Source organism: Candoia aspera, chromosome 2 (assembly GCF_035149785.1).
Source record: "Candoia aspera isolate rCanAsp1 chromosome 2, rCanAsp1.hap2, whole genome shotgun sequence".
Lineage (NCBI taxonomy): Eukaryota > Metazoa > Chordata > Lepidosauria > Squamata > Boidae > Candoia > Candoia aspera.
In genome coordinates this window covers 184963980-184987925 of record NC_086154.1, presented here as the reverse complement: position 1 = coordinate 184987925, position 23946 = coordinate 184963980, and the positions used below count along the sequence as shown (strand labels likewise).

Below are 23946 nucleotides of genomic sequence, written 5' to 3'. Positions count from 1 at the left end.
AATCTTACATATTATGTATTATAATAATGTTATGTCTGCTTCGTTGCTGTCCTTCTCTAAGGGCCTTTCCCAATGACCTATTAAAATGTTATCCATCCACCCTTTAGTATAGCATGAAAAAGGCCCACAAATAATTTGTTATCTCCACTGCCAGTCTTGATCCTCGATCCCATCTCAGTGTTTCTCAACCTTGGACACTTTAAGCTGTGTGGACCAACTCCCAGAATTCCCCAACCAGCATGGAAAAGCCAACGGGGAAAACATTCACTGTTGCAAGAATAGGGGTAGGTCTCACTTCGGGACTCTGCTTGGACTTCTTTAGCCTGGCTTGTCTGCCCTTCTTCTAATCTCCTTTTGGGCATCTTCCAAATGAAACTGATGTGAAATAAAAACATGTAAGGGAACACAGCCATAGAACAGGGAGGCCACCCTGCCAGCTATCAAGCACCCCCAGAGGAGAAGTGAAACTGACCAGCTGCTAGGAAACTACTTGTGGGGGGGGGGGGGAATTGAAGAATGATTGAAACTGACAAATATATAGAAACTGGCAGATAAGCAACCAAAAGCTGGTTGGGTATTCCTGGTTATCTTCTGCAATGAAGAAAACTGGGGCAGCTGCAGCTTAAAGTGAAGCTGTATTTCAGAATAGTTGTAAAACAAAATTGTGCAAAACACCCCCTTCACTCCCTCAAATAAAAGAGTGGAGCTCTTCTTTGAAGTCTTGTGCTTTGTTGTTGCAATATATGAAAAGTGGGAGATCCCTAAGTGCAGAAGCAGGCTAGGGTGACGTGATCACAGAAGCAAAGAAACCAGGAATGCTTGTCTCTGTAACTGAGAAACAGGTCTTGTTGTAAGCAGATTCTCGATGTCTTCCTTTTACCCACTTAAGCTAGGAGGGCTTTTGAGGGTGCCTAAGTGCCTAAAGCAATAGGTAAATTGATCTACCCTTAGACTAACATAGGTCTGTGTTTGCCAGTAGATAAACAGGGCTGATGGGATCATTCTAGCAAGCAAGTTTGTTGTGTGTGAAGGGTGAAGGGTGTTGTTCTGTTCCTAGATCATTTTGTCTTTGCAAAGGACTAGTTCTTCTAAAACATACTCTCTACTCTTCCTCTTCTTCTTCCTCTTCCATAATGTTTTACATTTAGCTTCCCTTCCCAAGGCACTCATATAAAGCAAAGGAGCAGCTTCTTAAATATGGTTTAAATCAGTGTTTTTCAAACTTGGCAACTTAAAGATGTATGGACTTCAACTCCCAGGCTGGCTGGGAATTCTGGGAGTTGAAGTTCACATTAAATTGCCATGTTTGAAAACCATGGTTTAAACAGTTTCTTGGATTTTGAATAGTCCTGGCAGCATGCTTTCCTGTCCCTGTGTACCTCCCAAACCTCTGCATTTGTATGAGGCTGAGGTTCTGTTCTAGACTACAGCACAGGGTTAGAAAACATTCAAGGAGGCAACCCTACAGGCTTTCTCTGTTTGCCGTATCCTTCTCCCAAAACCATGAGGTATAGGCCAGGCTCCATGTAAATGTTTACGTATAGAAAAAAATATGAATGCCAAGTTTAGAACATGTTGCTATGGTTAGTCTTTGGGACACAGAGAAGTCACATTTTCCTTTTTGTCCATCTTGAACTTGTATAGTAATAGAATAGTTGAGACCAACAGTAATCATCAGTTACAAACTGATTAATTCTTCACAAATCCCTTTTATGTTATTGAGGAGTCAATATCCCCAAACTGCCTGTACTCCAGTTACTACGGTACAGCAGTATCCAAAGAAGGAGGGTCAAAAAAGGCCAAGATTGGCAGAAGCAGTGTCACAATGAAAGGCCCACCCCTTTTGTATGTCACTGATGCACATTCAAAAATGCAATACAAACCACACTTCCACCATCTTGCCTTTTTTGAACCTCCCCCACCCCCTCCAGATTTCATTGACAGAGTGGGCTATTTTTTCCAGATTCTTCTCTATGGCCCACCATCTTCAGATGTCATCAGGCCCCTCTGGTATCCTTCCCCAAATTATAATTTTCTCAAGTCCCTTGACTCTCAGCACAATGTTCCTTTTACAAAGTGCCATGTTCTTCTGTCAATCAAGGGACTTATTTACTGATTTAAAATTGGGGGGGAAAAGCTACCTCTCAAGGCAGAGTATCGTGCAACAGGAGTGGCTGAATCATCCAATCACATGGATTGTAAAGATGTGAAGACTTTGCTTTCCTCCCCAGAGATTCATAGAGTTCTGAAAAGCCGGACTGAATGGTGGCCACCAAGAGTTTAAGAGCCAGGTAAGCAACCTTAGATCCTCTGACTATACTGTACAAGCTTTAAGCAAATAACAAGTTAAAACCTCTGGAAAGAGTTATTTGTCCATATCCCACACTCCGATGAAAAAGGTAGAAAGAGAAGGGGTCACACAAAGAGGGGTAAAAATGAACTGCTACCTATTTGGGGTTCTGGCTCTAGTCAGTGCCAAATGTATCCTCCAATACAGTAGCTCTAAATAAGGGCCTGACCAGTCCTGAAGGCCACATTAGTAGTCTGGCTGGGTGCAGGGTCACACCAGTTGTCCTGGTGCTGGCAGGTGGAAAGATGGGACCAATGACCTTAAAACAACTGGCTGCCAGCTACAAGTGGCCATGGGAAATGAGAAACATTAAGCTGTCCCGATGCAGACTGCTATTTTCTGTTGTTAGTGTTAGAGAAGAACCAGTCACTGGGAAGAGGGGAAAGTAAAGTATCTTCTTCTGCAAGTAATTTATTTAAGCCAGTGTTAGGTACTGTGTGTGGACTTCAACTCCCGGAATTTGCGGGGAGTTGCTGGCTGGGGAATTCTGGGTTGAAGTCCACACACCTTAAAGTTGCCAAGGTTGAGAAACACTGGTCTATGTTCAAAGGGAATGTCCTTCTGTCTCCATCTAACCTGCTAATGGGAGTGCATTGAACCATGTCAAAGTTATGGCCCTCCTGAGTTTGCAGACAGGACTTTGACTTAAGTATGGAAAGGGTGCAAGGACTATTTAAAAACACATCTTTAGGAAGGGAGATCAGTTCTATCTGAATATCGATGTTGGGGTCTTCACTCATTTGTGGCTTACTTGCAAGAAGGGGTGTATGTGTGTGTAGGAATGTAACCCAACCAGTCTAATGGCAGATCCTCCAAAATGCAGCATCTCTTCTCCCTTCATCCCCTTCCTTTTTGCTTTTCACGCTGAACCCAATTCCGAATTATGTTCCATGCAAACAAAAGAGCAAGCCGGTTTGCAATAATTCTGCAAAACTATACCAGGAAATCTCTGCTTTTGTGGGCTTATCCTGTCTTTTAGAGAGTAACTCTAAAGGTGGCTTTAGAAAAGTATTTATAGAAAGGATGTTATCAATAAAATATGCATGAGAGGTATAACACCCCCCCAAAGTATACAAAGAGTCAAGGAGGTCAGTGAAGTAAGCAGAATTCAGATATGCCTACTAAAAAATTAAATTGCGCTGCATCCATTGAGGCTTGTTCTCAAGTAAATTGGGCACATTTCAAGCTCCCTTTCCAATTCAGTCCCGGGAACTTTCTTTCCTTGTAGGCCTAGGTGCAGCTGCTGGTGTACCTGCCTGCCTTTCCTGTGACCTACTGAACAGCTTGCTAAGTGGGGTGCATACAGTTGTTTTCCCATGGCTTGAATCAGTGTTTCTCAACCTTGGCAACTTCAAGATGTGTGGACTTCAACTCCCAGAATTCCCCAGCCAGCAACTCCCAGCAAATTCCGGGAGCTGAAGTCCACACACAGTACCTTAAAGTTGCCACGGTTGAGAATACTGACATAGACCCTGCCCACAAGCTTTTGCGCTGACCTCCACCCTGAGCTGATAACCTCCCACCTAACCCAATTCCCTAGTTATTTTATTTGCAGCTACTATTTTCGGACTCAAGTGATTCTCTTTCTTTTCGCGTGGCCCAATTTTGGCATGCAATACGTTAAGAGGCTCAGCAGTTTGACCGAGATGCTTACCTAAATTAATTAATAAGACTTGTATGTATGCCATCGGCGTTACGGACTGGTCAGCGACTACAATAAAGAATCTATCCATGGGGGAAGGCGAAGAATAAAAACCAGTTTTGCTGATATAAGGTAAGTAACTTTCTGCCCGCCTGGCGCCCGCCTGCCTGCCTCCCACGCGCCCGCCCCCTTACTCCTGCCTCTAACACCTCCCAACGTTTGCCGGCCGAAAGAGCTTTACTTCGGTCCCTTCCCTTCTTCCTCGCCCCGCCCATCCCGAGCTCTCCACTAGGGTGAGCTTCTCCCTCCTTTTCTGGAGAAGACTCGCCCCCTCCCCGCCTCTTCTTCTCAAGGGAGCGTCGTCCAATTCTCCAACTACAATTGGGGGGAAAAAGTCATTGGTAGCCAAATCTATGCGAACAAGAAGTACCCCTTCCGCCCAAATCACGCACTTAAAAGCAGTATTTTAAGAATCGCTAGTAAATGTATGACGCCTCCTTTCTCCTAATTTTAAGCAACAGTGTTGCAAAACAGCAACGGTGGGAAGGGCTCATTTATCAGCAAGAGAAGGGGCCGGAGAAAAATTATCATCAATGTTTCCCGGGTGATTAAGGAAACAAAATCTGTTCTTCTTTAGTGGATCTTGTTATTCTAGGGAAGCCAAAATAAAAATGCACTTAAAAACTAAAGTGAAATAAAGAACTGAGGGAAAGAATCTGTACTGAATGATTTCAAGCACTCAGCGGTGCCTATGGAAATAGGAAACATGTCTGGGAGAGTAAATCCAGTCAAATTCAGTAGAGTTAAATGTTTCTCCCAGATGCGTGGGGGATTTATGATAGTACTAGTACAGTACCTTTGGATGGGTGTGGTGTGTGAATGAACAAGATACTGTAATTTTTAAGATCCCTTTCAAAATATGGTTCATTTTAAAATAGCCCTGGAGAGAGTCATTAATTTGGAAACCTGCTACGGGAGGTGAAATACTAAAAGCACCCTGAACTTGGTGGGTGTTCACCTTACTCACAAACTAGCTTATTCATAGCCTTTTTTGAAAATCAACCCCGTGTGATTAGTTTAGGGTTTACCATGAGGTGGCAACACTTAGCTAGATGAATTAGGTGGTGGTGGTTGTTAGTTGCCCTCGAGTCGTTTACGACTCATGGAGACCCTATATATAACAGAACGAAATGAATTAGGTAAATCATGGTTAAATGAATGCATACATGTACAATTTTTCCCCCCCTTGGCCACTGTCTCTGGTAGCTAACCACAGCAGAGACATGCCCTGCCAACTAATTTTCTCCCTTTTCTCCTGTCTTTCAACAAGGACTGCAACTGTCATGCTGGTTTAAGCACTGTGCTAGTTATCTATCATGGGTAGCTCAGCAGTGGAGAAAAGCACTTAGTGGTTTTTTAAATATAATTTTTAGTAAAGAAATTTTTAAAAGAATAAAAACAATACAAAGTTTGAAAGAGAAAAGTAAGGAAAGTTAAAAAAAGTAATAAGTAAGTGAAGGAAAAAGTGCAAAGAAAAGAAAAGAAAAGAAAAGAAAAGAAGAAGTTATAAAGCAGCTTCCGGTCTTCTTAACAGCAGTTACAAGTACATTTATATTTTACCCTATCTCTCTAAGGTTACAACATAATTTCCTTCTTTCTATAGTCTACCCCTTCTAATCATCAAACCCATAAATCACGAGTTCATTTTTTTATTTTTTCAGCAACAAGTCCATAAGGGATTTCCAGTCATTAATAAATGTAGTTATTGTCTTTTCTCTAACCAGACAAATCAATTGTGCCATTTCTGCTAATTCTGTCATCTTCATCATCCATTCCTCTGTTGTGGGTATTTCAGTTTTAAGAAAGGCACTTAGTGTCACAAAATTCTAACATCTGTGCAGGAAATATCACTAAAGGACCTTTCTGCATTTGCAGGTAACTTTTGCACAGTCATGACAACACCCTTTTTCTGCTGTCTCCCAGTGACAAGGACTTTGTTACATCCCCAGCCTGTAGTTGAGATAGATTTAAAGCATCCTTTGGGGCCCCAAAGTTAAAATGGCATTCTCTGCACCCCTTATCCAAGTCTGCCCAAAGGCAGCCTGAAGGTCTGTACCGTTTCCAAGGCTTTATTCCCCCATTACCTTGCTGTTTTTTTTGCTGACTCAAGGATGCTGAGGAAAGGCCTTAAGAGGACTCATCACTTTTAAGAAGAAACCAGCACAAAACCTTCCACTGCCTGATAGTCAAACCTTCAGCACTTCTCACGCAGCTGTATAATTCTCACCATACATACGAGTATTCGTTTTTTTATTTAGGTAAATCTGGCTGAAAGTTAAGTAAATGAAAATCATGTTGAGGACACACTTTGTGATAGTCTTTTGACTGTAAAGCAGACAGGGCACCTGCAGGGGGGTCAAAAACGTCAAGATGGCAATGGTGGCCATGCAGTTGAAGCCCCACTGCTTACTTACCTGTGTTGCATGCATCGCATGTAAACAAGGGGTGAGGCTTCGTGTGGTTTAGCCCCCCCTTGAGGATGCCCCTTCAGGGTTTTTTTCTAAGGGTTGCAGTAAGCCAAACATAAACAACACAAATGCATCTACAGAAAACACTTTTTATTTTTGCTTTTTATGCAGTTGGTGTCTTCATGAGTAGTCATTGTGGAATCAGACTCAGCAGCCTGCCTGGAGTGCTTCTAGGCGTCGTCCCTCCGTCGCGGGGCGAGGAAACGGACCACGTGGCTTTGCCCATTTTCTGCAGCCACATCGAGAGGGAGGCGGCCGCGGTCGTCCGGCAAGTCGAGGCGAGCTCCGCCGGAGAGCAACACCTGCAGGGTGTCCAGAAACCCCTCGCGGGCCGCGTCGTGGACCGGCAGGGAGCCAGTGGAAGGGTCCGGCAGGTTGGGATTCGCTCCTCTCTGCAGCAACAGGTCCGCCACTTTTGGGTTGCCCAGCTTCATGACCTGGAGGGGGAAAGAAGGGAGAGGCGTCGCCCGGCAGTCCCTGGGGCAGCGCTGCACCCATGGATTGAGCTAGTACTCTGGATCCGCATTCAGTCTTACGACTTGAATTATCTATACTGTCATTTGTTCAAGAAGGTAATAAGCACAAGACACTTCGATGCTTCCCAAGCGACTACCCAAACTTGGAAGCCTTGGGTAAGCGCTATGGAAGTCTTTGGGACTTACTCCTGAGCAAACAGGTGGAGCGATGGGACTCTATTACCCTGAGGACTGTTTGGGCTACAAGCCAATGTATCCAATAGTCATGGATGATGAGAGCTGCAGCCCATCTCCAAGTGGGCTATCGTTGCTTCCCTCCGAAGCGTCAATTTGTAGTGCTAAGTATTCCTACGGCGCGTCCCAGGGCAAATCCGCCAAGGATCCTAATGACGGATAATCCTGTCCGTGCCCTCTTGGGACCTCAGGACACCCTGGAGAAGATGCTGATGCTAGGGAGAGTGGAGGGCAAAAGGAAGAGGGGCCGACCAAGGGCAAGGTGGATGGATGATATTCTAGAGGTGACGGACTCGTCCCTAAGGGAGCTGGGGGTGTTGACGACTGACAGGAAGCTCTGGCGTGGGCTGGTCCATGAAGTCACGAAGAGTCGGAAGCGACTAAACGAATAAACAATAAAACAACAAACCTCCAAACCAGAGAGGTCCTTCTGGAGTGCAGGGGACGAGAAGGGGGAGACTTGATAATAGACTTGATTTTTAAAAAATAAGTTTAATATTAAATATGAATAAAATTCAGTAATTCACTATATAAAATGATAACCAAACAGAAAGCGAGACCTACTAGGCAACTGGAGAAACTTAAATGTGTGTTTCGTCCTTTCTCCTCATGAATATTCAAAGCAAAATGCACTCTAGTTTTAATTTTAAGAGTAGGTTGGAGCTGGGAAGCATCCAAATTTAATAAAATAATAATATCCCTTTCTGCCTTATCAACTCATTTCAAAATCTTAAATTAACTGAATAGAGCAATAGAAGTGGAACAGAATGGCTAACACCTAAGCATTACATAATTATTTCCTATCCACTCCATGGTGCTGTTTTAATCCATACATTTGATTAAATTGAACCCTTTCATTTCTATTCTGTTGAGCTTTTGATCAGAATCCAATTCTGTTGAATTTCTGCAGCCTGAATGGCAAAAATGATTTCCTACACAATCTGAACAACCTTTTAAATTTAAGAATATCAGAAGTTGCCTTCCTCCCATAGGAGGATTTATGGCGCAGACATAATTTTCAGATACTGTATATATTTATGGTCGGGGAAAATGATGGAAGAAATTGTAGTGAAAAGACAAAGGAATGCGAGGACAAGCGGTTGACTGGAAACCCCGCCCCGCCCCCACACGCCTTTCCTAAAACCTCATGAATGTGAACTGGCGACTATATAATAAGATAGCCCCTGCTTTACATTTGCAGGATTTCAGCCATTTTTTATTCGAGAAATGCCAGGAAATTAAATTGGGATTGTTTCCACCCTAATTGATCTAATTTCTCCACAACACCCTGACTTTCATGATACTATCGAAAATACATCCCTGCATTTTGGGACAGATGCTGCTCAAAAGGCAAGTATTGAAAACAGATGGTCAAAAATAGAGATGTCAGCAAATGAAAAAATTGTAAAAAATTAATATGGAACGAAGACGTTTATTAAAACCCAGGTGTGCAGCATTGTGGTGAAAAGCAGCCACTTTTCATGGTGTTTTTCTTTCGAGGATTGATATTTCTAACTTTTGGAAAATTCTGGTTCCCCATTAATTTTAAACCAAAAACGTAGCAAAGATCTTCAAGTCTTACTGGCCGTCCTGTTCCACAACCCCTTTTAGAAAGTTACTGGAGCTTCAGCAACACCGAAATTGTTAGACGGATCAACGAACAAGCTCGTTTCTTGCGTTAGCACACCAGCCGCTTTGTTGGAGGAGCAGCGGAGAAGATTTCGCGAATGTCGAACCCCGCAGAGATCTGACGAGATTCTAAATTCCAAACCCGCGAAATAAACAATTTCACGAGTAAAATGAACGCGAAGTCGAATTACGTTTCCCGTTAGAAAAAAAAAAAGGGGATGTTGGTGGGGTGAGGGGGGTTACTTCAAAGCCCAGATAAGGATGGCGAAAGAATAATGGCGGTCTATAATCTGAGAAACCTTTTCGGGGCGTTTTTCCTCCTTCTCGCCCACCAGACGAGAGGTGGGGGTGGGGGGAGGAGAGACACCGCTCGAAGCCTAACGTCGTTCAGACGACGGCTCCTTCTCAGCTTTTAAATGAAGGTTCCCCCTTCTTTAAAACAACAGGAAGCAAAATCAGTCCTCGTTTCTCAAGCCCCGTCCCCGTTCCCACCGAGGTGTGCGCAGCGGCTCTAGACCGCAACTGCCCTTGGCCGACATTTCCGCCAAGCCCCGTTACCGCTGGCATCCATTTTCTCTCGCCCCACCGACGTTTCCGAAAGCTTTCCCGCGGATGCCCACGAGCGCCTCCCTCCCTTCGGAGGAAACGTTCTCCGGAGGAAACGGGAGGCGAGAGCTCGCCCCGCGAGAACAGCCGAAGCCAGAGGCAGAGCCAGCCAGCTTGGTAGCCCGCCCGCCCGCCTCTACCTGAATCGCGCTCCTGCCATACACATTAAGCCCATTGGGGTCGGCCCCACCGTCCAGCAGCCTTCGCAGGTCGGCCACGTTCCCTTCCGCGGCTGCTCGGCTTAGCCGGTCCGACGGATTCCTTCCACCCGCCGCCTCCATCGAGCGACCTCCGGGAGCAGCCGCGCGAGCCCTGCTGCTGTTTTCCCCTCTGCCCGCCCGGAAAAGCGGCGGCACCCCCGCCCGGATTTTGCGCCCCCCCCCGCCGCCGCCGCCGCCGCCGCCGCCGCCGCCGCGGATCTCATTGGCTGAACTCTCATCCATTCCACCTAGGCATTGCCTTAGGCATCGTTTTAGAAGGAGACGGACGGCCGGACGAGGTGGTGGGTTTTGGGGGGGAGGGGTCACAGACGGTTGAAGAATGCCCTCCCCCGCCCCCGCGCTTTCATCCCGCAGTCCAGGAAACTGCAACAAGGCTGCTCTTTGCAAGCCCACGTGCGCTCCCGCACTTGGAATGGAAGGTCTGTAAAAACTGAGCTCCCTGCCCCACCCCTGCAGATGAACTCAGATCCCCACAGACCCCGCTTCTTCCTAATCCTATAAATATGGAGGCAGGTTCTGCTTGCTCCCGTTGAACGAACAAACAAACCGTTGTCCGATGTGCTCAGCAACTATATGTGAGTTCTCTCCCACCTCAGGCCTGAAACCCAGCCGGGTGACCTTGGGCCAGTCACTCCGTCTCAGCCCAACTCACCTCACAGGGTTGTTGTTGTGGGGAAAAGAGGAGGAGGAAGGAGTATTAGCTATGTTGGCCGCCTTCAGTTATTTATAAAAAATAATAATAAAGGCGGGATAGAAAATAAATAAATAAATGAAATGTGACTGTTTGCACAGCGAACACTGAATGCCGGGGTTCACACAACACATGGAACCACAAACTAGTCACACTTGCTAGTGTGCTGTAAGCTTGTGAGCCATCGACAGCCAGGTTACCCTCTTAGCCTAGTGCTAATGTGGCTGATCCATCCTATATTTGAGAGCCAATTCCAGGGTTTAAAAACTACTGGTTCGCTTTCAACCAGCAAAGTCTCTTAAAACAGTGATGTGTCTAAAACTGAGGCTCAGGGAAAAAAAAACCCAGTCAAGTTCAAGAGTGCTTCTTCCCACCCAGTCAGTAAAGGAAAAATCAGAGTTGTTACAGGTGGCTAACTCCAGGGCCCAAGAGAGGGGTGTGCATAAGTCACTTCCTCCAATAATTGTACTCATCTCAGCTGCTGGAGACAGGGAGCTGCTTTGAAGGGTCCCTAAGAGGTTGAGATGCCAGTTCCTAACTGCAGAGGGAATCTGGTCTATCCCTTTGACCTCCAAAATGAGGTCAGGCTAGGACAGTTAAGAGACTTCCTAAGCCTGTGTGGCTGATTTCACTGATGAGATCCCAAAGCCAGCTCCCACCCATCCCAAATTCTGCTGTCCTTCCCTGAGAAGCTGTTCTCTTCTGCTTCTAGTTAGGAAATCTAAGAATCCAAGACACACAGGGCTGGAACAGACCCAAGGCCGGCCAATCTGCCCAATCCACCAGTCTGGTCTCTGAGAGAACAAGCAATCAAGTGCCCCTGGGAGGAGCAGAAAATGAGCTCAGTAGCCACTCTTATGCTGATGTAATTGGCTTGCCAAAGAATGTATGTCTGTGTGGAGCAACAGACATTAGGAGGACAATCAGTCCAGATCACAGTTGCTAACAGTTGCTAATTTGGGGCTCCTGGGTTGTTAACATTGTAGGAGAAGAACCATGTTAGTCTATGACTGCTAAAAATCAGGAGTCTGGTAGCATCTTTTCCGATTAATCACTGTTTTAAAAAGGCATAAGCTTTGATTAAGACTATGGTGAATGAAGTGAGCTAAAGCTGCCAAAATCTTATGCCTTTTAATAAAATTGTTTAGTCTTGATGTGTTATTAGCAGCCAAACTACTGTACATCTGAAAATCAACTGATGGAGATTCTTAGATGGAATTGTATGGGAAGAAGAGGAAGAAGCGTTCTGCTTTTTCTGTGTTTCTGTCCTTGTTCAATAATAAGATACTCTTCCATTAGAAGAGAAGTAAGATACTCTGTCTGGGGGTGGAAGAGAGTAACAAGATGTCTTCTCTTCTATGCTTTCTGCATATTCAGCCATTTAGAAGTATATAACAGGAAGCCCATTGAAAGCAGCAGGAGTGACAGTCCAAGCCAATTGGAGGTAGGCTGCCTTGAATTCAATGGCCCTGTTCACATAATGCATCCAAGTGTGCTTTGCCTAACCAATATGATTTTGTACAAGTAAAAAATGGCTAGGTTTATACAACATGTGAAACTATCAGCCATGGTTCACAAACCATAACAACAACATTCAACTTACCCCCAAAGCCACAGACTTAGCATGTGGAGTGAACCCAATACTGAGATATTGGGTTTCAAGTCAATCTTGGTGTTTAGAACACTGTCAAAACGCCAGCTCCTGAATTTTTCTCCAGAGCTCAGTCTCAGGACACACATATGATGAAATAGACTACAATCCATAGAAACCCTTGCAGTCATAAATGGGTCAGTCTCTAAGATACTACAGGACTCTTCCTTGTTTTTGGAATGAACTGAGTGCAGCTTCTAAGTGCATTTTCATAAGGACTAGCAACTTTACTAGTAATTAACTAATTGTTACTAAGTACTTTTTACCTTTTACTTATTTTATTATGCAAACTTATACAAATACAAATGCAAAAACAGCATTAAAGTATAAACCCAACCACAAAAAGAATAAGTATAGTAATAAAATAAGGTGGGAAAAGCATGCAGAGCATATTTGGGGATTGGAATTTTTTTCTTTTAAGCTTCCAACAAGAGTGCTGCTCCTGGTCTTATGACTGGGAGAGAACCAACTTAGAATGGGAGAGTGGCAACATTTGCTGCTGCCCAGTTGCCTTTCCCTCTGCATGACTTTTAATGTGGGGGGTGGAGGTGGGGGGAGTTTCTCAGCAGTCCTGGATCTAGCCCATCTTCCACTTCATTCTTTCTTTGGCTGGCTTCTCCCTCATGTCATATTTGGTCCAGTTCTGTTTTTGGAGTGTTATCCTGCTGACCAACAGACAGAGGGACAGAGTCTGAGCCCTTTCACATAATTCCTTTCCAACACCAATAAGCAACAACAACAACAACAACAACAACAACAACATGCCTGATTCAAAAGACTGCCTTATTTTACTAGCAACATTTTTGGGTGGCTGGCAAGAGAACCGTGTCCATACTTCCTTTTTTGATTCTGGTCTCTGCATAAAAGAAGCAGGAACACATATGCACACACGTGAATCTGAAGAAATTGCATATCTGAACATTTTCTTTTCCCTTAGTAAGTGCACTATAAGTGTAATACTGGAAGTAGAAAATGTGTGAGAGAGAAAGACAGAGAGACTGAGCGGCTTCCAGGTAATTTTTCAAAGTTTTTCCTCAGAAGCTAAATTTGAGTGTTTGCCAATGATCATCACAACAACAAAAATTGGCACCTTTGAGAAAGTATTAGATATTTAGTCCTGATACCATGCTTTCACTTAAACAGGCAGAACTGGTGGAACAAATAGCATTTTAAAATAGGCACAAACACAAAGAGATACCCATTTCAAGTTGTTGGTTTTAGTTTGGATTGCTTTTGTATGCCTCTGAACTGACTTTTTGGCCTAGCCAGTTTATACATGCTAAGCCATAACATGATGATTCTTTTGTTTAGGTCTAGAGTGTTGTGTTAATTCCATCAATTGTGTTTATTCAAGAAAGCTGGTTTCTTTGTGCCTTGTGAACCTGGTCAGCAGTTTCAGCTCACTGAACTCAAAGCATGCTCACTTCCCAGGCAGCCACCCAACAACTGATTAAAATGGAATGGAATCAGCCAGAATCAGTTAACTGCAGGATAATGTCCTCTTCACTGAAAGTTATGGACATAACTATAAGACTGGTCCAGGGTGGGTTGGTGAATAAATATTTTCTGACTTCCCAGACTAAGGCTGAGAGAGAGTAACTGGCCCAAAGTTACCCAGCCAGCTTCTGTGCTAAAGGGGAACTAGAACTTGGGTCTCCCTGTTCCTGGCCCAGCACATTAACCACACTGGCTCTCATTAACTAAAACAGATTTACAGAAAAGCTGGGACTTTTAATGCCAAAGAAGTCCTGACCCAGAAACTCTGGCCCCCTTAAAAGGAAGCCTAGATTTCAAAGTAAGTTAGAATTGCACTGGTGTGTCATACTGCAACTCCCACCATGTCTCGTGGGGATGATAGGCTTTGCAGTTCAACATGATTGGAGGTGCATGGGACAACCATAGGAGCTTGGAAAGAAGGGTGTGTGTCTTATACACCAATCCAATGCATGCCTACTTAAAAGAAAGGCCCACTGAATGCAATTTGATTTACTCCCAGGTAAACATGGAAGGATGTCAGCCTAGGATTCCCCTAAGCTTCATACATGTTCCCAGATCACAGTGCCCTTAAGTTGGATTCATTTGCATTAGTCAGTTGGCTAACCTTCTGCTGTCCCCCCACTTTAATACAGGCTGTTAGATAAGGCCAATCCAGCCTCAGCTGGGTTCACACATTTCACCAAACCATAAAGTGGTGTGTTGGGGTTGGGCAAAGCCTGTCTAAAGCCAAAGCAAGCCTTTGCGTGTGTGAAACTAGTTGCTCTCTTCCCTCCTGATACTCCCAAGAAGCCCACAAGCAAAAATATAGCAAGGCTTACCACCTCATCAAACTGTGGACAGGCCGATCTGCTGGAAGCCAGGAGGCTCCTCTGAGGATCTGCAAGGACCACGGTCTGCAGCTTTAGCCTGCAGCTGAAACGCCCCTCTGACTGTGGGTGCCTGGGGTGCTTGTCAACTGGGAACATTTGGGGGACCTCTTCAGCATCCTAGAAGAAGTGGAATTATGATGATGAAGATAACAACAACTTGGACAACTCATTCTAATCTACTACAACCAAACAAATTTGGGTACATGTACACACATGAAGCACAAGGCCTCTTTCCCGCACAGGGCAATTCTGGAAAGAAAAGGCCTTTGAGAGACCCTTCCTAGGCCGAGCGAAGTTCGCTTCAGCCTGAGCAGCAGGAGAGAAGACAGAGGGAATCTCTAAGATCGGGATAACGTGGGAAGGGCCTTCGCCCGATGGCCCGGCCTGGCAGCAGCAGACGAATCAGCAGCAGTTGGCAGGCTTCAGATTCGAGCCCCATGGCTTCGAAAGGACGCTCTTGAGCTTTTCTGCCCTTCATCTGGGTGGATCGCGCCCTCTTTCTCCTCTCGGGGCTGCCAGGAACTTAAAGACTGCGGGGGGGAGCAAGGAAGACTGGCGGCTCCTGCAAGGCTGAACCGGCATCACCCTCGGCCGCTTCACCCGGATCGAGACCGACGAGCAGATCCGGCAAATCAGTGCAGCAGCCTCTCCACCCCACCGGCTCGAACCCTACGTCGGCCGAGGACTTATTTCGATCCGAATTTAACGCCCTGGCCATCTCCATTACTGGGAAGGAAGCCCCAGCGAAGCGGTAATGCGTTCGGCTCGGTCTCGATGATGGGAAGAAGCGTTCAGACGCCCAAAGGTGCTAGGACTACGGTGTTCCAACTTCTAGCCAGGACCGCCCTCGGGGATTCCAGGCGCATCTGGAAAGCGCCCGGTTGGGGAAGGCAGGGTGAGTGGCCACCACAAATCCCCACGAAAGCTGTCTGCGGCGGAGGCGGGTACTGGAGTCCCAACACTTCTGGAGGGCGCCAGGCTGGGGGAGGCCGCATAAATAAGCGAAGATGCCCCCGGAGTGGGGACTGTCGTCGGCTTGTACGGTCGCCGAAGAATCAAGGCGACCCCCACTAAAAGCGATCCCTAGAGAAGAGGGAAGGGCGGGGCTGGTTTCCGCACTTTCTCCTGCAAAGGCCGCAGGCAGACCACTGCGAAGCCACTACCCATATTTACATATAGAGAAACTGAGTCAAGCCACTGATTGAATCGGATTATACACTGCAGGAATAAACCCCAAAGGTGTATTTTCAGGGAAATCCACTTTCCTCTTGGCGCCATTTATTCTCCTCGATTTATTTCATGGCCTCCTTCGCCATCCCTCTCTCCACTTTTTCTCTTTAAAAACTACTTTAAAAAAAAAAAGGACGAAGACGGCGTCCTGTTTCGACCTCTGAAACAAGAAGCAAGGAAGCCTTGGCTTTAACGGATAAACTTGCCTAACTTCCCTTTTCTTTAATACGGCCTGCGTCCTCTTCTTTCTTCAAAGCCCTCTCTTTTTTTTTTTTCTGAGAGGGGAATGACGATCGCCGCTTCCTTTTTTGAAGTCGCCGAGAATTGGGCGAGTAGGTGGCTCATCAGCTTTTCAAACAAAGAAACGTGCGCGACGTTCCTCTGCAGGGCTAAGAGGAGCAACAGCCATATTTAAAAAGCCGCGGGCTCCGCTGTCTGGCTCACCCGGAGGGAGTTTGAATGCACGAAGTCAGCTGCCTTTCGCCCATTCCGGAGTGATGGGACGAGCTTAACACTAACGGAACACGCGCCGGCGCGTGGAAAGGCGCAAACTAAATCCAGGAAATACTTACCAGCGTGTGGACACCCACAGGGTGACAAACGATGACAATGAGGAAATTGCCTCATTGGGCTGCATTATCACAACACTCTTAACCTAGGGGCTGAATTAACTTTTTTTTTGAGTTCACACAAGACACTGAATTAATTCCCCACCCAGGGTAGCCTCTTGTGAAAATGCACCTGCTACTCTTGACCTGAGTTGGCTAACTCAGCCACTGACTGAGATGCTGGTTCTCTCAGACACTGAGAGCCAGTTTGGTGTAGTGATTAAGGCATCAGGCTAGAAACTGGGAGTCTGTGGGTTCCAGTCTCATCCTAGGTACAAGCCTAAGTGACCTGGGGCCAGTCATTCTCTCTCAGCCCTAGGAAGAAGTTAATGGCAACCCCCTTCTGAAACCTTGCAAAGAAAACTGCAGGGACTTCTCCAGGCAGACACCAGGAGTCAAGATTGACTTGAAGGCACACCCCTGCCCCCCCCCCCACCAAAAAAGTCTTGACCTGAGTTGGCTAACTCAGCCACTGACTCAGATATGGGTTCATCTAGTCCATTAATTCTCAATACTGGTTCTGTATATAGAACCAGAACCACAAGAAACCAGGGTTAACTGAGTTGTTATGACACACAGTGAATTAACTGGCTGGATTGCGCTGCATTTCTGCATGGCCTCACGCAGACCATACTATTGACTGGCAGAGGGCTTTCTCTGGGCTATTAGGTAGCAGTCTTTTCAGTCCTACTTGGAAAAGCGAAGGATTGAACCAGCGATTCTTCATAGGACAAGTAGGTGCTTGGTGGAGGAGCTACAGCTGACTCTCTGATAACTAAAACACTCCTGTTCACACCTAAGGGTCTCTTTGCATTAAGGTTGGGCCATGGGGCTGAGATCTCCAATTGCCAAAGGCATCTGAAATTATCCTCCCGGAGGAGCAGCCGATAACAGGGGCAGACACAGATCCAGTGGGACCAGGGAAGCTTTTTATCATGTCCCCATGGAGGAAAGTCAGCAAGATGGATGTGCCACTGGGGGTGCTCATTTTGTTATTCTTTGACTGGAAGTTCTTCACAACAAAATGGAGATTATTCCAACCAAGGACGCAGGGCTATCCAAGGGAGGCTGTCTGCTCCCCCCACCAAGACCACACCTAACACTTATAACTAAACTGAAGATGGCTGCAGTTTTGCTGGGGTCTTTGCTCTCTCTTCCTTCCCTCACGCCGAGAGGAGCTTAGATGCCTCACAAATCCCTCTCACCATCAAGAGGACCTGCATTCATTTTGATGGAGGAGGGGAGACATCTGTCCACAAAATCTATTCTTGCTAAAAGTGCATTGAAAGAGGAGGAATTGAAATACTGTTTGTGCCCCAATGGCTTCTTTCATTTGACATCCTTACCTTGGTTACTGAATTGAACTATTTTCTGTGTTTACACAGGGTCCTGAACCAATCAAACCGGTTGGGTTTGTACAACAGGCACGCACACACACACAGAGTATGTCCCCACATGACCACACACACACACACACACACACACACAGTGCCCTGAACCAATCAGATGTGTTGGGTCTGTACAAGAGCACGCACACACAGAGTATGTCCCCACATGTCCACACACACACAGAGTGCCCTGAACCAATCAAATGGGTTGGGTTTGTACAAGAGGTGTGCATACATACATACACACACACAGTGTGTCCCCACATGTACATACACACACACACACACACACATATGGTGCCCTGAACCAATCAAATGGGTTGGGTTCGTACAAGAGGTATGCATACACACATAGTGCCCTGAACCAATCATGGGCTGGGTTTGTACAACAGGCACGCACACACACACATACACGTGTCCCCACATGTACACACACACACACACACACACATACATGTACCCTGTCTAACGAAAGCTAACACTAACTAAACTTAGTATATTTTGCAAATACATCTGCGAGGCTCTTATCAGACCTGGTTAAGGGTGCTGTGAGACTTTGCAGCATTCAAACGCTGGATTGGGACCTGAAGGAGCCAATGACACTTCCATATTTTCAGAAGCACTTGGGCGCATTTTCTTTCTGGACCATGGCTTAAGGACGGACATTATATACAACCCAGAAGTCATCCTGGGCCATCAGAAAGGTCTAACTCTTGAGTATGTACACATATGAAGAACAGCTTTTTTTTTTCCTTACCAAAGAATTTTTTCTTACTTATTAGAGAAGAAAATTGGCTTAGGTACAGGATATAAAACAACAACAACAATAACAAAAGTATCCATGGTCATTCTGTAAGACAATAATTAACTAAGGTTTGCCCAATTTTGCAGGGAGAAAATGTTTTCAATTCAAAGTAAATATTATGCCAGAATATTATATATTATAATATTTTGAAATATTATTCCCAAAAGTAATAGGAGGATCATACTCCAAAGAAGTAGAGTTGAGTTGTGATCCTCTATCCACTCACTTAGAAGTAAGCTCCACTCAGATTAAGGAAATTTGCATCCGAACAGACATATATAGGGTTGCACTGTTCTGTAGCAAAAGCAAGAAAAAAACTCCCTTTGCACTTCAAAGGTTAACACAGCTATTGTTCTGGTTTACTTAAAAGGAATCCAAAGATATTAAGTGGCCCTTACTCTCAAGTAAGAGTGCAAAAAACTGCTGTTGTAGCTGAGAATTAGTCGAGAATAAGCCTTATTAAATTCTAGGAATTTAATTCTAAGTAAGGGAGTCCAGGGTGGGGCAATAACACATTTTTAATTTATTTTGACAAAACTTACTTGTGGTGGGTTTTTTGGCTGAAAGCCTGGTGCAATATTCTTGGGCCTGCAATCCTTGGCACATTTAATTGTAAAAACGTCCACTGAACCCTACCAATCTTAGTTCTGAGTAAATCTATACAGGACTATGCTGTTACATAATAAATTTTTTCAAAACGTGTATTTGATACAAATAGCTCCACTAGACTGAAAACACTTGGAAATGTTTAAACATGTCTCTTGATTAACGTATCTTCGTTCCTTCATTGGGAAGGTCCTGCTTCCTGTTGTTTCAGTTTCGATGCCATTTTCTTATTAAAAAATAAAGAAACATAGAAAAGAGGTCTCAAGTCAGATTTAAATTTACTTTTATTTCAAAGGGAGACTTAAACATGTATTGGAATGTCCCAAGGCAAAATAGAAGATTTGTTTTAATGTTTAAGTTATTTTTTTTAAACTTGTCTTTGGTTATTAGGAAAAATAAAATTATGGAACAGGCTGGCCCATAAAGTGCAAGAGAAATTTTCGGTAAATGATAAGAACGACTGCAACCATTACACTGAGGGTAAAGATTCCAGGTGAGTGCCTGTGGTCAGATTGGTGGATTATTGTGCCATGCATTACTAAGATTATGGGATTCTTGAAAATTATCTGAGGAATAAGATTAAGAAAGAAGAGACATGAGCTTGACATTGCCATAGACATGGACTACGCACCAAGAAATTCTACTTAGAAAAGCCTTTTGCTTGAACTCTTCTCTAATGGGGTATCAGTTACAATGGACAACATTTTTCTCCCAGCATTTCACTAGTCCTTCTATCTGCATTTTCCATCTGCTTTATTTTATCTTATAAATTATCTTGTAAATTTCCCAGATTGTCTTTGCAGAAAAATCTACCTGCCAGCTCACTGGATTCCCAAAAGGCCAGATTAAATAGGAGACCTCAAAGGCTAGGCAAGATTTTAGAAATGATTTAAAATAACCATTGTCCAAACATAAATAACTAATCTATATATTTTTTAAAAATCATATAAATTATATTTGGAAATTTAGACAGTATCAAAACAGTATCAGGGGCTTTCTTTTTCTGTTTTAAAAAAGCCTGACAAACACTAACTCTGCAAAATGAAAGTTAAAAAATACAGTATAATTTACTGTTTAGAAAAAAGTAGATATGGATTTAATAATATAGGAAAGGATAAAAAAATAAATGTGGCATAGAGAAAGAAAAAGCATGAGACTAATGTTGCAAGTCTTCCTCACCTATCGAAAATGGAGTATAGACAGACAGGAGGTTTCAGAAGGGATCCTACCTTATCACAAGCATGGACTTCTTAGTGAAAGTTTTGAGCTTCTTTAAGATTTGCATAGTTGGCTGCCTTTATTTTGCATCCTTGCAAAAATACACAAAGTTGCTTTAAGATGGGGGGAAGCTCTGATAGAACTATCATCATGATAATCGGGCTAAATTGGGTGAAACTCAGCAACAAAGAGAATGAAGTCAGCTTGCTTTAATATGGAAAGGCCTACTCATCTAGAAACAGCAAGGAGTAAAAGAAGGTTTTTTTACAGGCCTCTGAAAGCCACATGAGGAAAGACTGCACTGTAATTGTTTGTGATCTCATTTCTTATCCCTTTGTTACCCCACATGATGTCTCTAAATTAGTAAATTCATCTTTCTAATATGGCTGTGGTTTCTGTGAAATAATTTGCTTAAATTTATGAAGCCATTTTGCAGGATTTGCCTAAATTTAAGCAGCCTTTTACAAGGTCGGTTTGTGTGTATTTCAGAAAGCAGTCATTTCAACTGAACAACCTGGAAAACAGGCAGAATCATTAGGATAAGGAAATAATAGTTTTTTTCTTCTGAAACCAAGTCCTTAACAAACTGTTTCAAATGAGAGCCCATATAGAAATAGAGACAGAGAGATATAGCATAAAAAAGTAAAAAGGGGGGAAGTGCCCCCGAACGGGGAAATCTCTTTGAAAAGCGAAAAAGGTAGAACACGAATTGGGAAATTCGCGCTCCCTCGGAAACGGCATTCCAGGTAGGTATAAAGGAGTCGCGTGCCTCCCGGACAGCGGTGGGAGCGGGAAGGTCTCCGCATTTCTTTACCTGTCGAGGGCGGGGGGCGAGGCTCCGCCGGTACTTCACCACCACCACCAGGGAGTGGGGCAGGGGTCTGCTCCTCACCACGTCGCCGACGATTTTCAGTAAGAGAGGCTTCAGGAAAGAAGGCAACTTCTTGCGTCGGAGGCATCGCACGAGACACTTGACCCGGCCGCCCATGCCTGCCGCCCGCGCGAGGTCTTCGGCTGGGGGGCGGCGGGCGGGAACGCGTGGCCGAGACCTGCCTTGATGCCCAGGAGATTCTCGTCACGGCATCCGGAGCAGGGGGAGGGGGCCGTTCTCGGAGCTCCTCCAGAGTCTCGCAGTGACAGGTTTAGCGCCGAGGGCGCCGGGCCAAGCAGGTCCCCAAACCGGGAATCGCAGAGCAATTGGGTCTTTTCCACTCCCCTCCCCTCCTCTCCCCTCCCCCGCGGGCTAAACAGCTCCCTCTATTGAAAGAGATCTCTGGAAAGAGGCGGTCGGCGCGCTCTGCAGAGGCTCGGGATGCGAGGGCAAGAACCGCCCCCCGCTCATCGCTTCTTTCCCCTCCTTCAACTGGAGGAGGAGGAAGTGCGGGGGACTAGTCTCTTTTCCCAGAGCTCGCTCTTGCTTCGTTTTTCAAAGCCGCTTTCGGCGTTCTTCGGCCTGGTCGGTTGGAACGTCTAACCTTCCCCGGGGGGAGGCGTTGTCTTGCTTTTTTAGCTAAGCGGGGAAAGAACAAAGTTAAAAACGTTCGTTTGCCGCCCCCCTCCCCTCCTCTCAAGCCAAATGGTCCAATAGTAGGGAAGAGGCGTAACTAATGTTACGCATAGCGGTCCGTCGCGCGCCGAACAAAGTGTGGCAATTGCTTTTTGTTGTGTGTTGTTGTTTTTTAATTTGCAAGCTCTCATTTCCGCATTTCGGGACTATTTCTCCCGAGCCGCCGCTGCCCAGTGTGGCGGGAAAGCAGCAAAATGAAGTCCCTTTAAGGTCCCCGATTTGTATAAACGACACCCATTTATAAACCCCCTTTCCAGGAGGAAAATAGAAAGCAACAGTCAGCATTTCGGAGGAAAACGTCGAAGGGTGGCGAAGCGTGGCGAAAGAGACGGTTGCCTATTAGGTTTGCGGGTGACGACAGTTGCGTTTGCGGAAGATCTGCGGTCGGCGACTTTTTACCGATTAGAGAGTGGCCAGGTCATTTGAGGTGCGTTAATTTACTTCTCCCCCCGCTGGGCGTCGGCTTTCCCTGCCTACTTAGTGGCGCTATCGACCTGCTACGATCTGATGAGGTAAGGCCTGAGGAGTCATCGCACAAAAGGATCCCCAGGCCTCGTCCCTTACTGACGAGGAAAGACAGAACCCGCTTCTTAGTCTGGTGTGAACTAAGGGATGAATCGGTATCTTCGTTCTAATTTAGGGTCCGCTCGATCTTAAACCTTCTCTGTAGCTGCGGTGAATTTTGCAAACTGAGGGAATGAAAGAGAAAGAGAGCATACTTTCTTGTTACTGACATTTCCGCGGCCGCGCCGTTTCGGGCATTTAGAACAGGGTGAATCTGAAGAACATCCGATGCCGCTTGTGTCTAATGTTTTCTGAGCGGTTTGCTTTCAGATGGAAGCGAGAGACTTCCTGGTCTTCGGATTTATTTTACCCGGTTTGGGGTGCCCTTCAGAGGTCTTCCTACTTAGGCAGTGTCAATAAACTATGGGATGATCGCGCCAAGTATATTAAGTTCTTTTTCTAGTGGAGAGCCGAGCCCTTCCTTATGTATCTGACTCTGTAACAATAACAAAACTGTTACACTAATAATAACCCTAACCAAACCACAGATTGACTGATTCAACAAAAATACATTATTTCTAGAGTAATGACTTAGAGTATGAATTTCTGAATGATAATCCAGATGATTACAGCATCACTTCGTCTGTCATTTAACAGTACACAGCTGTAATCAAAATCCTTTTTATGAGAGATGTAGGATGTAATCTTGATGGGTTACAACTTATTATAAAAATTATTTTCTCTCTCTGTCCCAGGTCACAACATTCCCAAATCCTTCTTCCCACTTCATAAACTCTCACTCTTTTGAGCCCATAATCTTATTTGTTTGCATATTAAAGTTACATTTTAAGTGCTTTTAAAGTCTTTCCTGCTGTGCTCCCAAAGATTTGTTTTTGTTCGTTATTGGCTTACTTCCACCATATTCCTTTTTCTTTGCCAGAAATAAAAATATCTTCCCAAGGTGGGGAACCTGTACCACATTTATTTATTGCACTACAGGTGAAGTTAAGCTTTAGAAACGATAAAATTGTTGGCATACTACTTGTGGTACTTTACAGAGTAAGTCAAGGAAAATAATTGAGAAATCTGTTGTATCACCACATGGCTCGACAATACCCTTTTAGGTGAGTTTGGCTTTGAAGAGAACTCAGAAGCTGCAACTGGTAGCCACACTGGTAAAACACAGTAGCCAGGCTGCTAGCTGGGGAAATCAGCTACTGCAGAATTATATATATTCTTAAATTCTTGCAATGGCTGTCAAAGTGCTGTTTATCTTCTGTAAAACCCTATATGCCACAGGACTGCTTTACTAAGCTTAATTCTGTCCGTATAGTCTGGTCATCTGGAGAAGGTCAGCTGAGGCTAAGCTGAGAACCCTGCCCCCTCTGGATGTTCATTGTCCTTGATATTCCTCTCTCTGAAATACTTAGTGTGAGAACAATGGCTGGCCCTAACTCTCCTTTCATTTAGAAAGATTGTTTTATTCTAACAGGCCTTTAGCCCATAGTATGTTTGCTTACGACTGTGTGTTCTGATTTTTATGTTAAATTATGGGGGGGGGGGTGTCTGCGTTTTTGTTTGCTGTGCACCACTCAGTGAGGATATAAAACTTGTCATTAAATCAGT

At 44.9% G+C, this 23946-nt stretch overlaps 1 protein-coding gene across 2 annotated transcripts; it reads right to left on the bottom strand.

Annotated features, from left to right (window-relative positions):
* Positions 1-6595: 6595 nt before the first annotated feature.
* On the bottom strand, positions 6596-21448 carry LOC134492539 (cyclin-dependent kinase inhibitor 2A-like). 2 transcript variants are annotated; one of them, XM_063296699.1, is made up of 3 exons: positions 21064-21448; positions 14344-14511; positions 6596-6957 (listed from the first exon to the last, which is right to left on the bottom strand). In XM_063296699.1, the coding sequence occupies exons 1-3, from the start codon at positions 21235-21237 to the stop codon at positions 6691-6693; spliced, it is 609 nt and encodes a 202-aa protein (XP_063152769.1). In that variant the 5' UTR covers positions 21238-21448; the 3' UTR covers positions 6596-6690. The 2 variants fall into 2 exon arrangements, with proteins under 2 accessions (XP_063152769.1, XP_063152770.1); XM_063296700.1 differs by lacking the exons at positions 14344-14511; positions 21064-21448 and adding an exon at positions 9606-9746.
* Between the last annotated feature and the right edge of the window lie 2498 nt (positions 21449-23946).

Excerpts from the sequence above, each read along its gene's own strand:
- LOC134492539 (XM_063296699.1), bottom strand. The coding sequence starts at position 21,237 with ATGGGCGGCCGGGTCAAGTGTCTCGTGCGATGCCTCCGACGCAAGAAG. Across the intron at positions 14,512-21,063 it reads TCGCCCCCCGCCCTCGACAG|GATGCTGAAGAGGTCCCCCA; the intron begins GTAAAGAAATGC and ends CACTTCTTCTAG. Across the intron at positions 6,958-14,343 it reads GTCCACAGTTTGATGAGGTG|GTCATGAAGCTGGGCAACCC; the intron begins GTAAGCCTTGCT and ends TTCCCCCTCCAG.